Genomic DNA, 17,025 nt, shown 5'->3' with positions numbered 1-17,025 from the left:
CGACTCACTTTAGCGTTGTGGACCTCAAAAATGCGTTTTATAGTATTCCTATACACAAGGATAGTAGGTATTTGTTCGTGTTTACCCTAGGTGGACGCTCGTTCACATTCACTCGTTCACTCGTGCACCACAAGGGTACACTGAGAGTCCAAGTATTTATAGAAGAGCATAGAAAGAGCAACTCGATACTCTCAAGTTGCCTACTACTTGCACGTTACTACAGTATGTAGATGATCTCCTCTTGGCTGCTGATTCTGAGAGTGCCTGTAAAGAAGGCACCATGTTGTTGCTTTGTTATCTAGCAAAACATGGCCATAAAACTTCACTCAAAAAATTCCAATATTGTTGCCAGGAGGTCGCCTATTTAGGCTATCTCCTGTCAAAGGAGGGAAGAAGGTTGACACCTGAACGAATAAAAACTATTTCTGGCATGTCTGTCCCAAATACGCAGAAGGAAGTTAGAGCCCTGATAGGTATGGCTTCTTACTGTAGATTGTGGATCCCTAACTTTCGTTAACAATTAAACCAATGCTGGCTTTGACAAAGAAGGGCATTTCTTTGCCATTGCCATGGACTTTGGAACACCAGACAGCATTTGATTTACTCAAAACCGCGCTGTGTTCGGCACCGGTTTCAGGAACTCCAAATTATGAAAAGGCCTTTGTGTTATATGTGCATGAACATGATGGATGTGCTTTGGCTGTGTTAACGCACGAACATGGAGGGAAGAATAGGCCGTGCGGCTATTTCTCATCCGTCCTTGATCCTGTTGCATGCACTTTGCCAAGATGTTTGAGAGCTGTCGCTGCTGCTGCGTCTGTAAAACAGAGTGAGGGAATGGTCCTGGTCATGCGTTAACCCTAATGGTACCTCACTCTGTAGACGTTCTATTAAATATAACTGAAACGCAACACCTTACTTCCGCACGATTGACAAGATACAAATTGATCTTGTTTGCTCCCCACATTCAAATTCAGAGGTGTTGTGTATTAAATCCGGCTGAACTTTTACCTGTCCCGCAAGATACTGTTCATGGTGACGAAACATCACACGATTGCCTTTACACTACAGAACAAGAGACTAAAGGTAGAATCGATTTGAAAGATACGCCTTTGAATAGCCCACAAGGAGAGCTATTTTGTGATGGCTCTTGTTTCAAAATTCCGAATGGTACACCGACGGCTGCTTATACCATCACTACCTTGAGCACGATTGTGGAAACCAAAAGAATCATGCATAATTCCGCGCAGGTAGCAGAAATTATAGCATTAACTCGAGCTTGTGAACTTTCTGAATGGCTTACAGTAAATATATATACCGACAGCCAGTATGCCTTTGGGGTGGTTAACAACTTCGGTAGACTCTGGAAAGAACGAGGTTTCTTGACCTCACATGGCACAAAAATACAGCACAGCACTTTAATAGTGCAATTACTTTCAGCGCTCGCACTCCCTGTTCAGTTAGCCATTGTAAAATGTACAGGACATCAGAAGGTTACATATGATATAGGAAAAGGGAATGCTTTCGCTGATCAGATAGCTAAACAAACTGCCACTGATTTTAGTTCAGAAATGTATGCCGTAAGGGAAACTGTACATTTTTGCACTTTTGGTGAAAGTATTGATTCTGTAAAAGACATTCAAGCAGATGCTAGTGTGGAGGAGACCAAGAAATTGGTCGAGGGTGCAGGGAGATTGGATGGTGATGGTTGTTGGGTGTACAATGTTGAAGGAAAATGGTTACTCCCTGACGCCTATATTACAATGATGGTCATTATGGCTCATGGTCCGACCCATGTCTGTGCGTGTAAATTGACTAAAATGTTACAGTGTATTGGCCAATGATAAAATTTTCAAAATTGCGGAGCGCTTTGTCCAAGGGTGCATGGTCTGCTTGCAGCACAATGTAGGAAAAGGTCCCTCGACTCCTAGAGGAAGTTTCGCTCCACCTTCTGTTCCGTTTGAGGTCATCCACTTTGATTTTATTGAGATGGAAAGTTGCAACAATCTTAAATATATGTTGGTCGTCATTTGTGCATTTAGCAAGTGGGTTGAGGCCTTCCCTGTTAGAGATGCAACGGCCATAACCATGGCAGAGACTCTGTTGAAAGAGGTCTTTCCTAGGTTCGGGCTGCCGAGAGTCATCTGGTCGGATAATGGGCCACACTTTATTGCTGCTGTAATCCTACAAATATGTGAAGGATTGCAGATTGATAAACGGTTCCATTCGGCCAGACATGCCCAAAGTGCCTGTTTTTTGGAAAGACATAATGGCATTATAAAGAACAAGCTCGCTAAGACGTGTGCTGGCACCAAGTTAAAATGGCCGGACACCTTACCGATCGTGTTGCTGTCGATGAGAACAACGCCTCAAACTAAGACTGGGCTCTCTCCCTTAGAGGTGGTGATGGGGAGGCCTGCTAATATTTGGGGTATGCCAAAGAGTCGCTCATTGCAGGATGTAGAGAATGTGCTTCTTTCAGATTACTGTACCCAGTTGACTAAAAATCTATTTTCAATTTATCACCAGGTGCGAAAGGCATTACCTTTACGATTCAAGGGTCCCGGTCACAGTCTACGACCAGGAGACTGGATCCTCATGAAAGAATTTGAAAGGTTGTCTTGCCTTGCGCCTAGGTAGAGGGGTCCCTACCAGGTCCAGCTAGTCACCCAGACTGTGGTGCCGGTAGAGGGGCGGAAGAATTGGATACATGCAACGCACACCAAACGGATCCCGCGGCCCGTGCCATACGATACAGAAGACACAGAATCCCTTTCCAATGCTGTAACCAACATGCCCGGAACAGCAACAACCGACAAGAGAGTATCGGAGACCGTTCCAGAATTCGTAAGGCCAGACAAAACGGCCATCTTGTCTCCGCACTCTCCAACAGTGGTACTTCCGAATCATCAGTTTTCTGATCCCATTTCCGTTTACTCACCACCTCCAGTGGGAAGTGACGACACCTTGCTTTCTGATCCTTCAGCAGCGGAAAATGTGAAATATAATTTACGTCCAAGAAAATAGGCGTACGGCACGGTTTGACTGTGCGATTGGAGAAATCATTTGAGGGCTTGCCTTTTGGCTCGACTATACGAAAAGATTCTGTTGGCTAAGGGTTGTGGGAAAGACATTAAGAAGACGCGCGACTGAAGTCGCCAGCAAACGAACAATTGGCGTTTTTTCGATTGAAGACTACGATGCCTGCACCCGCTACCGCTCGTAGCAAACTTTTAGATAAATATGTGACTAGCAGAGACAATGACACACGTCTAAGGGGACCCCGAAAACGTATTGTTGCCTTTTTGTAATAATAACTGGGTTTTTAGTAACTACTGGTTTTGGGTTGTGGTACCTGGAGGAAGCATATCCGCTATAGGACTTTTTACCTTTTGAAAATGTATCTGTTATACCCACTCCTTCCGTGCAATTGCATACCTTGTCGCCTAGAGATTCTTCGCATAGACGGAACTATCAGAATAATACTCTTTTGTTAATAATGAATGCCACTCATGCAATTTTCAATAAGACCAACTGCTGGATCTGCTTGCATTTGCCGCAACATGGGGATAAGGGGCTAGGTTGGTACATTCATTCTTTACCTTTGACAACTGCTTGTTACGCTTCTCTTAGAGCACTATTCTTTGGCCGTTGGAATGACAGCATCTCAGGGAACTTTGATGGTACAAATTTGAATAATTTTGAAAAACGTGTTTTGATGCCCCTGGGATACTCGCTTTTTGCAAATAGGAGTAAGCCAAACGTTGCTTCTGATAGGCCCTCTAATAGATTGTCTCGTCCCTTTCAGTCTTTGATCTCTTTAAAAATGGCTCCTATATGCAATAAGGATGCCATGCCTCCATCTTATTCTGTTAACCATAGCCCCGACTCAGTGTCCTTCTCCATACAGAGGAATAGAACACGGTCAATGGGCGATTTTAGAAATTGTGCAACTGTTGCGAACTTGACTAGTGAGAACAGACCTCTGTATGTAGGTGAACCTGTCTATTTTTTTGAGGTAATGTGGCATTTCCATGGTTGCCTAGGGAGTGGCAAGGAACTTGCTATTTAGGGATCCTATTACCTGGGGTATTTATTGCCAGTGCTGCAGAAATCTCGAAGACTCATCCACGGCGAGATGTGAAGGGGGATACTCCAGCACAAACTCTAGGAGACATAATGAAATCCTTTGTGCCATTGTTTGGGCAAATTATGAATTCAGAATATATCAGGGGACTAGCGAGAGTACTGGAGAGAACCATCAACCGGACCACTGACATACTCTATAATATGACGTTAGAACAGAAAGCAATAAGATTAGAAGCTCTTCAGAACCGGATGGCATTAGATGTCATTTTGGCTGAGCGTGGAGGAGTATGTAAATTAGTGGGGCCTGCTTGCTGCATTTACGCACCAGACTCCTCTCCAACGATCTTTAGAGCAATCCAAAATGTACATGTTCTTAGTTCGGAAGTGCATGTTCCTGAGGGAAACTGGGGACTTAGTGCATGGTTTTGGGACCTCCTACAGTCGTGGGGATGGAAGTTGTTTTCGGCCCTGCTGATTATCTAGGGTAGTTTACTGTTCCTTTGTTGTTGTATACAGTGTCTCCCTGGTATATGTTCGGTATTAGGGGGATGTTGCGCGCAAGCAACAAGTGTATTAGGACATAAAATATACGCCCCAGATATGGTTTCCAAGGAGTACGTGTTGAAAGAAACTCTAGTGTCTGATCTAATGGCAATAGATATGTCTGATAATGATTCGGGGTGTATAGACGTTGAAATGTGGAGTTAGTCGTAAAGTGATCGAAGGTAGTTTAGCGCTTTGCATAGGCCAAAAGGAGGGTTTGTCGAAACTGATATAATATTGTTTCGTCTTCATTGTATATGTTGGCCTATGCCTAGTCGCTTTGCGAGGAAATCCGTATTGCAAGGTCGTGACCTTAAGTTAATCTAGGCTCCATTTTAGGTTAGACCGCCATTTTGGTTTATCGTGCAAAGTCACCCTGTGGCCTAAAATGGCCGACCTGTGTCCTCTTGTTTTCACTTTAACCTCTTCAACCTCTGTAGGCGAGTTAATGTCCAACCTGCCTGCAGGCTATATGTTAGGGTCATGTAGACCTTGTCCTTTCTTGACCTACGGATCAGGGGATTACTTGAATCAGCGATGTTAACCTACAAGTATACAAGAACAATAATGCTATTTAAACATGATATGCGAAACATCTGTTTGACCTGCATTGAAGCAAATGTGTAAAGAGTGTAAAGTCACATCCAGAGAATAGTAGTACTTGTTAGTAAATGTATTATGAAGTAAACCGCATGCACGACATATGTAAATTAGGAATGAACCTGGCGCGAACCCTAGCCCAGTACATGATTAACTTGTAAGAGGCTGGACATCGCTACGAAGAAAATGTATAAATATGTTGATGTCCAGCTAGCAATCCCTGTTCACTGCTCACATTGAACCTGCTGGTGGTCTCTGTGAAGTACTGACGGCCAAATAGCTATTTGTGTACTTTGTTTTGTAAACTGTTCAGTGTTGCAATAAAGATTCTGGGAATCTTTAAAAGCCCGTGTTGGTGTATTTCTCTTTGCATGGTGTAAAAGCCTTAATATTGTATTTTCTGATTCCACAATTGGTGTTGGGGATCACCATATTTGTGGAAATTACCTATGGACCAAAACGCTCCTGTGTACACATGTTCATGTTAATGTACCATTTGTTCTTTAAAAAAACCATTGTGTAAACATCATTTTTAGAACAGCAGAAATGCAGAATGTGCTAAAAAGAAAACAGAACATTCAGGAAGTATAACATATAGGTATTTATCTCAACGTGATGTTTGATAGAAATGTTTATTACAATTTTCCATTATTAGTAAAAAATCCCAACTATGCCTATCTGCATGTATATGGAAATTCATTAACTATGCACACACTGAAAAAAGCCACTTCTGTAAATATGTCCCTTTCCTCCTCCACTGAAGCTTGAACATTTTTCTAAAACAGAAAAAGCTAATTCCATGTGTTAGTAAGGTTTTTTGTTTCTTTCTATATGGCGACACTCCATGTCTTACCGATGCACTCCAGGCGGTTGTCCTGTTTGTAGCCCATGTTGCACTCACACCTGTAACTGGAGGGCGTGGGGATGCAGCGGCCATTCTGGCACAGGTTTGTAAATAGCTTGCAGATATCACCAGTTTGATTGAGGGTGGCGGTGCCTGAAATCAGTGAAGAGAGGAACGAAAATCAGCATTGACACAAACTACATGAAAGGAATCAAGCAGTAAAGAGTGCTGGAGAGCTGAAGATGTGGCGTGAAGCTTCTGAGATTTCCCCCATTGGGTCGTACAAAAACCTTCAACCAAATAGAGGTGCTACATTAGTGGGGGATTCCAAGCACCACAGCAACCGGCCAGGTGCAGCCTGTGACCTTCCATTGAAGCTGTGGTGTCTGCGCGGCACTTAAAATGCCTGCTAATGCAGGCAACATGTTAGATGCGTCCTACATCAGATTGTAGGGAAATAGTGTGTGAAAGTGATAATTTCTATATATAACAGGGCGGATCTATCTGATCATTATGATGGCTAAAAATGCTGGGGGAGATCCCCCGCAGGCCCCTCCATATTAATATTATGCTGTAACCCCCCCCCACATATATATGTGGTGTAAGGGGGGGGTTAAAAAAAAGTCTGCATTTTCAGTCGTCGTAATTCCCAGGTCGACATTTTTGTACGACTCCTGACAGGTCTACATGGAAAACAACACGGTGTGCGATGGGAGCTTAGTAAAGGTGAATAATTAATTTTTTGATGGAACATGAATGTTCAGCGTAGAAACAAATTCTTCTAATGTAATATGCCCTCGTTATGACACACGTTGATTGGGAAATGAAGGTGATCCAGGAAGAAGGGCCAGACAGGGGGAAAGGTGGCGGCACTGAGCACGGCGTGCATGGGAAGGTGGGTCGGGATACACAGGAAGAGAGGCAGTCCGAGAAGGAAGTCAGGCAGAGCGGAGCAGAGCTGATGAGATATGAGGGAAGGATGGTGGCCCATAAAGGACAGGGTAAGAACCCGTGAGAGCGGTATGGGGCAAGGTTTGGGATGTGGCAGCCGAGTTGGGTCACCGGGTATCTCCCTGCCCATGAAATATAGCAGAGAGAAGAGGGAAGGGGCAGTGTGAAATGGGGAGGGGCATGAGGGATGTCCTGCTGAAAATGTACAGGAAGAAGGTGGGTGAGTTAGAGGTGGTGGAGAGGAGAAGGCGAGGTACGGGGGTGGAGAAATTGAGCACAGCAGGTAAATGGAGACTGAAGAATAGAGGAGAGGGACCAGAATCGAGATGGCATATTCAAAGGGCTGGGGCAATATAAATAACAACATGAATCCTAAAAATGGGCCAGCAGATTGCCACAAGCTTAAGTCATGAGTAAAACGTAGGGGCCAGTGGGGCAGATGGCACACTGGTAGTTCACCGCCAACAGATGCTAGTTGCATGTGACCATGCCAAGTGAATGGGCGTCAAGCCTGCGCTGATTTTGTGATCAACAACCAGATGTGACATTCTTCAGGACCTGTGCAATCACAGCGAACAATTAAACTAGCCTTTGACTTGCCTTCATCCTGGTCATGTTTATCTCTTAAAGACCTTCAAATGTGTGTGTGCAAGGGGCCACTGTGCCCCACCGCTGCCATCCAGAAACTTAATGGGCCTCATTACGATTCAGGCGGAAAACCATGGTGCTAATAGCACCATGGTCCATGCCGGTAACTTACCGACTCCGCCATGGAGAAAGGGGGAATTACCACCCCATTACAAGGTTGGTGGGGCGGTAATTCCCCCTTCCTCCATAGGGCTCAATGGGAATGGGGAAGGCGCTAAGTACGGTACTGCAAATTGCGGTACCGTACTTTGCACCAAGGTCATTTTGCGGGTCCCTACTTTAACGGCTTGTGTAGACCAGCCATTAAGGATTGGGTCCTGCAAAGGGACCTCGTAATCAGGTGCTAATGGGTTAACGGCGCCGCAGCCTTTTACGGCACTGTTAACCCATTAGCACCAGGGTCGTAATGAGGCTGCATGACTGCTTTGAAATCGGCAGTATCGGTATGCAGAGTGGAAGGATCCCTTTCTATGGCGGAAGGGTGGCACATGAGAACAGGCGACTAGCAAAACACAATGGAAGTAACTGGCTTATTTTTACTATGTTTTATCAATGTAGGCCCACGTTATGCATCGTAATCAGATGCAGCATGGAGAATTTCTATGGGTTATTGGGTCTTGCATAGTTTACAGCGGGCATGGGCAAACCAACTCAAGTCTTACCAATGCTGGAACTTCCAGGGCCCATTCCAGGGAGACCAGAGATTCCTCCTTGGCCATTTCCTCCATGTGGTCCAAAGGCTCCAGGACCGAAGCTTCCAGGTCCAAAACCATTTGGCCCAACACCATTAGGTCCAACGCCTCCGGGTCCAACCCCACCTGGGCCGAAGCCTGGATAGGTCCCCGGCAATCCAGGACCCAGTGGAAGCCCTTCAATGCAAAGCCGGCGGTACTCATCTGGAACAAAACAGATGCATAGTGTTACTTTCAGCAGGTTCTCACTGACAATCTCACGCATGCTTCTCCCCAACTTCTGCAGAACGTTATCTGATCTACACTGTTGCCAGCTATCAATACCAGACGGTCACATATGTGCCCCACCAGGCTGTCAGGAGCATGTGCCAGCAAGGTGCCAGGAGGCATCATCCGCCTGATAAGAGGCATATTGTGGTGGGCTGGGATGCATCTTCCAAAAGCCTGCTACTTGGATAACTCTTCCTCCTAATATAAGCCCTGCTGTGGGCCCAACCTAACCACTGAATGTTGATGAATGCAAAGGAAATTGATTAATTCCAGATGCATGTTGCAATCCACAGTTTACACCACAGATGCACTCAAACCAATCCAATCCCCCGAACCCCCTCTATAAACCTGGACTCTGCATCTCAAACACTGGAAAGTTGTCTTTATACCTTTCGAATGTACCCCCATTACTCTGTTTCATTTTAGTCAGGCTTTTAAATGCGCTGCTGCCCATGCATGCATGCCCTCACTGTTGTATCATGAAAAGTAAACAAATGCCTTTTGAAATAGCTATCATCCTGTACATATCCCGAAGCCCTCAATACAGTCCTCAGCCCTCAATACAGTCCGCAAGTAGCTCCATTTCCTTTATTTTGATGCTATCAGTATCGTTACCGGCCACAAAACAAGACGCTAAGGCCTCCCTTTAACATAGGGCAAGGAACCTGTGATATGTGGATTTCTTTCATAAAAAATAGAGAGGGTCCTCCATGATTCACCCAAAGCCCCCATGGGCTGTTTACTAAGGGACTTTTTCCTCTGGACGGAGTGTGCTGATGTGTAACCATATCCCGCAGTGCTGTGACTAGGCCAGAAACAGCCTTCCAGAATCAGTGGGACCAAATAGCGTAGGAGGAGCGGATCTCAAAAAAAGTCCACGGGTCTCAGGGTGTAGTATGGCAAAGCAAGGCCCAGAAACGGGGACAATATTCTGCTCAGTCAAAAAGCAATCTGAAGAGGTAGCATTTCTGCAGTCTAGAAACATTTTGGGACTGATTAAAAATTTGAAGAGGAATGAAAAACCTAGAGATAAATAAATGCCCTCCAGTTTTGTCAGTCCTCCTGCAGCATATCTATGGAGGCCCTGTATCTGCTGCGCGATATTCATGTGTCACTAGTCACGTGTTTTAAATGAGCCTCTGTTTGTAGACGAAATACAGTTCTAATCATCATTCTTTGCTCTTTTAATCCTATAACAAAAGTTATGATTGTCCTCATAACTATGGGTGATTCAGTTTTGGGAAAAGATAACTGGCAAGTAAGGGTAGTAGGTAAAAGAAAGCTCATCCCAGACAGCTGTGGTCAGTCTGCAGGAAACAGATGCGCATCGCAGCAGTGCTGATTCAGCATTTTATCCTTCTAAAGTTGATAAACTGAGTAACCTAAAACCTGGCATGAATTGCAGAGTGCTTAGAAGCTGGAGCAATGCAACATGAAGTGCTACAAAACACGAAAATGAGGGAGATATATTTTCAGTACAGATATGCAGGTTGTGCTAGTGGAATCTTGATGTGCTGTAGCAATATACATAGTCAGAATGTATATATTTAGCACATGATCTTATGTCCTCTTACAACAATACGAAAAAGAGGCACAGAGAGTAGTAGTTGTGCATTACCCTTGACCTGCTGCCTCAAGGAAATTAATTAAACCTTCCTGGTTAGGAAGGCATTTAGCTAGATTGTGTTGCCTCTTTCCTTGTTTTCTCCTCTGATCGTTTCTTCCGGCCTTGGCCTTGCCCTTTCCTTCCCTTACTGACAACATGTCCATGGGCCTCATTACACGGACGGCGGTAAGGGTTAATGGTCACTGTTAATGGTAACGGTGACCGTTAACACTTACCGCCTTACTACGAGGTCCCTTTGCAGGTTGGAGACTTTAACGCCTGCTTTTTGCAGGCGTTAAAAACCAACCCGCAAAGGGACCAGGGAGCTAATTACGGTACCGCAATTTGCGGTGCCATAATTAGCACTTTCCCCATTCCCATTATGCCCTATGGGGCAAAAATGGGAATGGGGAAGGGCAATGGCGGAAGGGGGAATTACCGCCCCACCAACCTTGGAATAGGGCGGTAATTCCCCTTTCCTCCAAGGCGGTGCCAGTATTTTACCGGCATGGACCAAGGTGCTAATAGCACCTTGGTCCACCACCGTCCGTGTAATGAGGCCCCATGTCTCTGCACTTTAACCTTGTATGCTATGGTAAGCAGTGATGTTATCGAATAGAAAACAAAGAATGTATAAAACAACACATTTTTAAAAACTATATATTTATGTGGTTGGAAATGTGAATAGAAGTTTTAGGTTTGGGGGAAAAGTATAAAATAAAAAAAAGGGTGGTTGGGAAGAGGGAGGTGGAGAACCCCCCAAAAAACATTGAAAACAAAATGTGTTATTTTTTTAGATGTTTTTTCATTCGGTAAAATGACAAGTGCTATTTATTGCCGCTGAATTGTTACAGTAGGCCCTGATTCTCTCACATTTCCCGTAATCCCCAGAAAAGTCTACTACTAATTTTTTTAAAACTGGCAGGTATACACTTTCCATACTCACCAGATCCACGAACTGGACACATTTCCGGAATTTGCCCGATGGCCCAACAGCGCCCAGAATCACAGCAGCAGTGAGTTTTGGTAAACTGGCCGGGCAGCTCTCCGGCACATCGCCCACCAATCAAGGCAGAGAAACAAGTGCCAATGCGTTGATCTGCAAAAGCGAGTTAAAGACATTTCATTAGAATAATGAGTCTTAAAAAGTCCTAGCTAAACCAACGAGCATCAGAAGGCTGGACAACCAATGAGAATAGTACGTTGCAGCTATAGAAAACAATAGCACTTATTGACAAGCTTATATAATAAATATATGTAGCACAGCAGACGTAGTTTCTCTCTGAAATGAAAGAGGGACATTGGAGACTACCATGAGACATTTAAGTGGTTCCAGTGTAAACAAACGTTTGATGAATGGTCTCTGTTATTCATTTAAACCAATGGACCACGTTTTCAGAGAGTTTCCAAAGCTACAGAAAAGTCTAAAGGCGTGATTAAAGATGTCACCCAAGATGAATTGGCTTGCCGAGTAGACATGGTTCATTCTGGAAGGTACAGAGGTGGCATGGTCACAAACCTTGCTCAGGTTATTATCACGAGCCACAGCATGCGAGACACTATGTGCGATTTTGTGCGCTCAGTTCCTGTGGCATGCCCATGGTGGCTCTTGACTGTATCAAAGTTCCAAAGTGTGCTTTATCATGGATAGGAGGTAAAGCGAGCACCATAGCCCCTGGGGGATGTTGGAGCACAGTAAATGTGAGGTCACTTAGAATGGGAAACAATACTGCATATGAAGAAAGGGCATTCACGCCCAATGGCAAAGAGTACTATGTGTACGCACGTGAGCTATTCCAGTAATACCAAGATGTATGAACTGCTGGCAGACGCTGACATGTTATTTATGAATTTGGTCACACTCAATTAGGGGATCAGGCTAAACACAGCAGATTCAGCACTCAGTGTCAGAGACATAATAAACCTATCCTGACACGCATTCTTAAGACAAGCACGAACAGGCAGAAGAGAACCGTGGCCAAGTTTGTGACAGAATGCCATCTGGTGAGGGCAGTCTACCCTGAACTTTTTTGATTTCTAATAATAATCCGATCCCACTTTCATAATGCTCCCTGTCAAAAAATATAATGCACATATGTAAGTGCATAATGCAAAGGGTACGTGTGGTTCGGCCAGGGGCTACAGCCATTACTTCTACTCACTAAACTGACCAACCCAATCTAATCCTATCTTATTCTCTTTTAGCTGGTTTTCTGATGCGTCCAGACCACAGTTTGTATAGCAATCTTATCTCACATTTAGCCTGATTGTGTTAGTCAGCCATATCAGCCATTACTGTACTCCATTAACTACCCCACCCCTCTCATTACCCAATATCCTACTCCCCAGGCACTCAGACTACTTGTTGCTTATCAGCCATAGTCAGCATTTACCCAACTTGTATAAGGTATCCTTTCTGATTCTAGTGTAAGGAATGTGTAAGGCTACCAAACGTTGCATCAAGCCAATTGGGTTAGTTGGCCCCAGTTTACATTTTGGGCAGTTATGGATGGGGTAGAATTGTGAACATTAACTTGCGTCACAACCAGACAGAACTGTGAATATTAGCTTGTGTTACATCTAGACAGAACTGTGAAGACTATCCTTGCATCACATCAGACAGAACTGTGAATATTAGCTTGCATCAATTCTAGACAGATCTGACTCAAAATGTCTTCTTCTGTGTGATTTAAACCTCAGCTTCAATAACCCCTCAGACACTGATGCACCCTCTATTGCCACTGTCCTTGACACCCTATGTTGCACTCAGCGAATAAGTGTGCCATCCCACTCACTCGTTTGACTCTCGACTTCCTTCATAACCTTACCTGTCTTTCTTTTCCACTCATACGGCCAGTGTATCTGCTAAGGTCCTCAGCTCAGTTTGAGTGTGGCAAATGCTGACATATAGGATACTCTATAACAGTGTGGTACCTGGTAGCACTTATGGGGTGAGTGAGCATGTTGGCTGGAATTGGCTGGGGTTGTTGATTCTGTCTTAATAGGTGTTGCTTGTGTTCTATTTGACTTGCTGTTACTTGTCTAGTTGTAGTCAGAGTTTCTTAGTCGGTTCTGGGTGTTGTCAGTGCCCTCTTAACTTTAGCCATTTGTTTTCCTTCCTGTTGTTTCGGTTTTCAGTTTGAGTCGGTGGTGTTGAAGTGGTGGTGTTGAATTTAGATTTGTCTAAATTCTTCATTTTGCAGGATAAGGGCTATGCCATCTGTGAAGGGTCAAGTTCTATTATTAGGCCATTATTGAAGTATTCATGTTGTGCGTATGGTGACAACGTCAAATCCTGTTTTCCCATTATCAAAAAGCCACCAATTCATTCTTTGTGAACCTGGCTCATCTGTATACACGGGTGCGATACCACTTTACTGTGTGATTTATTGATCCGCAGATCAAGGCATCAATGTGCGTGTAAGAGCCAGATGCAAAAGCTGCCGTGCATAGCAGTGCTTTGTTGATAGAAATAACAAATTCACTGCAATCTTCTTCCAGACGCAGCTCCTTAGTGTTTATGCTTAGTGGCAGATGTGCATCAAGCAAACGCCAACCACGTGCAAATACCGCACACCACTTGGTAAGTACGGCTCTAATTTAATCCAAATCGAGGAAGACACGCATGTGTTCCTGAAATAGTCAGTCTGCGATGAAATTACATATGCTCTGTCCCTCATTTGTTGATAAATTACTTTTTTGATAGTCTTCCAGTAATTCCACACACGCTATTTAGAAAAACCTTTAGGGATTAATTATGGGTGAGAACAATGTTAGCATTGGATGTCTGATCTGACTGGAATGGAATTCCATTAGTTAATGATGGTCTGCAATGGAACCATGGTGCAGAACGCTTCCATCAAGGCATCGGCACAAATCCCCAATGTTGCTCCTCCACAATAGAAGTAGATTCGTTGGATGAGACACGATAGATTTCAATGGTGAATGGGACCCTGGCCATGGCTGGGGATAACCTAATTTGCTTGAGTATTCTTTGTTGATGTGAACATTTCGAAGATCTCTGGTCTGTCACTGAACCATTCCCTTTAAAAAACATCAATTAAAGGTTGACATTCTGTGACTATAAAAAGGCCATCGGAAATCAAATAATTAAGCTCATGGAATGCATCTTATGAATGTCTGAACATTCAGGAGGAACACCAAGTTGACTATTGATGCAGTTGGCCCATTAACCATAAGAGCAATTATACCAACATTTACATGCTAAGGCTTTAGGTGTACACACAACTTACTGTGTATAGCACACACAACCAATTGGTTATCCCTCTTTACAACTTGTGAATCACTTATGCATAGAATAAGGCCAGAAGTGATCTATGAGACACAATATCGAGAAATCAATTACTCATTAATGAACTGCACCCCCTTTAGAGGCATACAAACTGTAAGCGAGACGGGCTGCACTATATGGGGCAGAAATATGGGGTCATGTAAAATGCAGCAACCTCTTGAAAGTGTAATTCCTCAAACAATCCTGGGTCTCCCTAACAGCACGTCCACAGTGATGATCTGTAAGGAAACTAGTAGTCTCCTACTGTACTGAACTGTAGTCTAGCAGACATAGCAAATATCACTGGCCTTAGACCAGTACTTTATTGGATTAGGTTGTGGTCTTGGCCGGAACTTCTTGATCAAGATGGTTGGTTGTCTCTTCCCTGTTGTGTTCACGTGAAAAAGATTCTCCATGAAATAGCGCACCAGGAAGTACGGACAAATAAAGAGAGTGTTCACAGCCACTCAAAAGAGATAGTGAAGGCAGATATTAAATATTGCTGTGATATTTTGGACATGATTTCCAGATCAACATCGTTAGCCATTTAGTGGTAAAATAATAATAGGATGGGCTATAAGCTATACCTTGATTTTATGAAACCTAGATTTGACCGTATATTATACATGACGTTTAGACTCAATATGTTACCTGTTGCTTATGGGCTAAACAAGATGGGGCACCAATTTATCAAAAATGTGCTTGACTTGTACGAATATGATTGAAAGTGAGGACCATTTTGTTCTGTTTTGACCATTGTATAAGCATTAATGGTGCATGTACTTGAGGCCAATGTTCTTGTCTGCTGGCATTGCACGTAGAATTGAAGCAATGTCCCTTTGCTGAAGATCTAATGGCACATCAAAGGCTTTTGCCGTTTCTAAATTCCTATTCAGACCATGGGTGAAAAGGGTAGTATTATTAAAGTTAGGAACATTATAAATGCACGCACGCTGATATTGCTCTATTATAAGGCTGCCTATAGTTCAGCTTTTTCATTATATTTTAGGTCAGAAGGTCTGAGTTGTTAACCTGTGCTATGGATGATATGTTGGTTGTACATTATTTTTATTATGATATGATCGGTTATTTATAACGCACTTAATACCCAGAGGTTTCTAAGCGCGGACCCGGGGATTGAACCCGTGTTGCTCTGTGTCGTCTTGCTTCCAAGGCGAGCAGGGAAGCTGCTGAGCTATCCTCCCATCACGATGGCATCCGTTTCATTAATAATTATGCCGGATTTTGCACGTGCACTTTATTCTAAGCTTATGCTATAACAAAAAAAAAAACAACGCCAGCGTCATGTGGTATCTGACGGATATGGGCAGCATTGCTGACATTCGGGTTGTTATGATGCACACATGTATACACTGCCCGGCTGTAGGGTCACAATAGATATGTATCCTGTATATACATTTTATATGGGATGGCTTTTATGATCCTCCAGACTTGGTAACTTCTCAGATGTACAACTGTGCAATAGATGATGTGGTTTTTGCTTATTACTTTTATTTTTATGCGATTGTTAAGTGTTTTTAACAATTATTTTGGTTTTGCACTTGCACCTTATTTTACTTCAATTCTGCTTTTGTAAAAGTGATCATTTGTAAACGTGTTCAAATAGAATCTCGCAGTTCAGGGATAGCATGTGTACATGATCTGTCCAGCACCTCATCCTGAGGCTTTGCGTCCATCTGCGCCTCTACACAGTTAAGTCTGTTTTGATCGAAAATCAAATCAAAAATCAAATGATGTGGGAATTGTATTTTGGTGCGAACCTTTATGGCGAAATAAAGTGATTTGACTGACTGACTAATGAACTGTTGTTACACGCTTGATACATATTAGTTATGCATTATTTAATGTGTAGATCACGCACCTTATCATACACTTGCACTCAAATAATGACAAGTACAGGGAAGAACTCGTCTCTCTTACCATCACACGAGAGGGCCCATAGGGGGCACTGCTTCCCCAACACGCTTGCTTATGAGAGTGTACTTACAAACATGGACCCATCTGAGGATATACAGGAAGTCTGAATGGATTGGGGTCATTTTTCCCCCACAGGCTAATTCCACAGAGAGGACCATCAAAGTGTGCACTTATGGAATGCAGGACGGAAAAGTGACCTGTTCACGTGCAACCTCATCCCCTTGCCTACACAGGATTGTCACCTGGAGGGAGGCGTTTACAATGCACCAGCTTATTAGAAGCAGCTCTACCACTAGCATGAAGTCCACATGCTGGCAGTGAAGAATTCACACCTGGCATGCAGAGTGGCTGGGAGTGGTGGAAACATAAGTGCCTTTCTGGGACACCACTCTGTCTGCAAACCCGATTACAATCTCCTGGTTAAATATGTGCATATCCATACGTAAAGGTCCTATGCGTGATGATTTTTACACACTTTTGCCAGTTTGAGATAGAGTCAAGCACTCACCTGAGACATGCCTGCGTAGCCTGCAGCGCTGGTTAGAAGTCGGAC

General features: G+C 43.7%; 1 protein-coding gene across 1 annotated transcript in view; it reads right to left on the bottom strand.

The window, feature by feature from the left end:
* LOC138577245 (fibrillin-2-like) overlaps positions 1-17,025 on the bottom strand; it is a 454,244-nt gene that overhangs the window by 185,008 nt on the left and 252,211 nt on the right. Inside the window, exons 10-12 of the mRNA XM_069649613.1 lie at positions 11,190-11,342; positions 8,338-8,571; positions 6,086-6,229 (exon numbers count right to left, since the gene is read on the bottom strand). Of these exons, the coding sequence (XP_069505714.1) occupies positions 6,086-6,229; positions 8,338-8,571; positions 11,190-11,342 (531 nt within the window). The remainder of the gene's footprint in view (positions 1-6,085; positions 6,230-8,337; positions 8,572-11,189; positions 11,343-17,025) is intronic.

The sequence above is a fragment of the Ambystoma mexicanum genome, chromosome 1p (genome assembly GCF_040938575.1).
Source record: "Ambystoma mexicanum isolate Mex_15411 chromosome 1p, UKY_AmexF1_1, whole genome shotgun sequence".
Lineage (NCBI taxonomy): Eukaryota > Metazoa > Chordata > Amphibia > Caudata > Ambystomatidae > Ambystoma > Ambystoma mexicanum.
The sequence above is the reverse complement of the archived record's forward strand: the minus strand, read 5'-3'. Positions and strand labels throughout refer to the sequence as shown.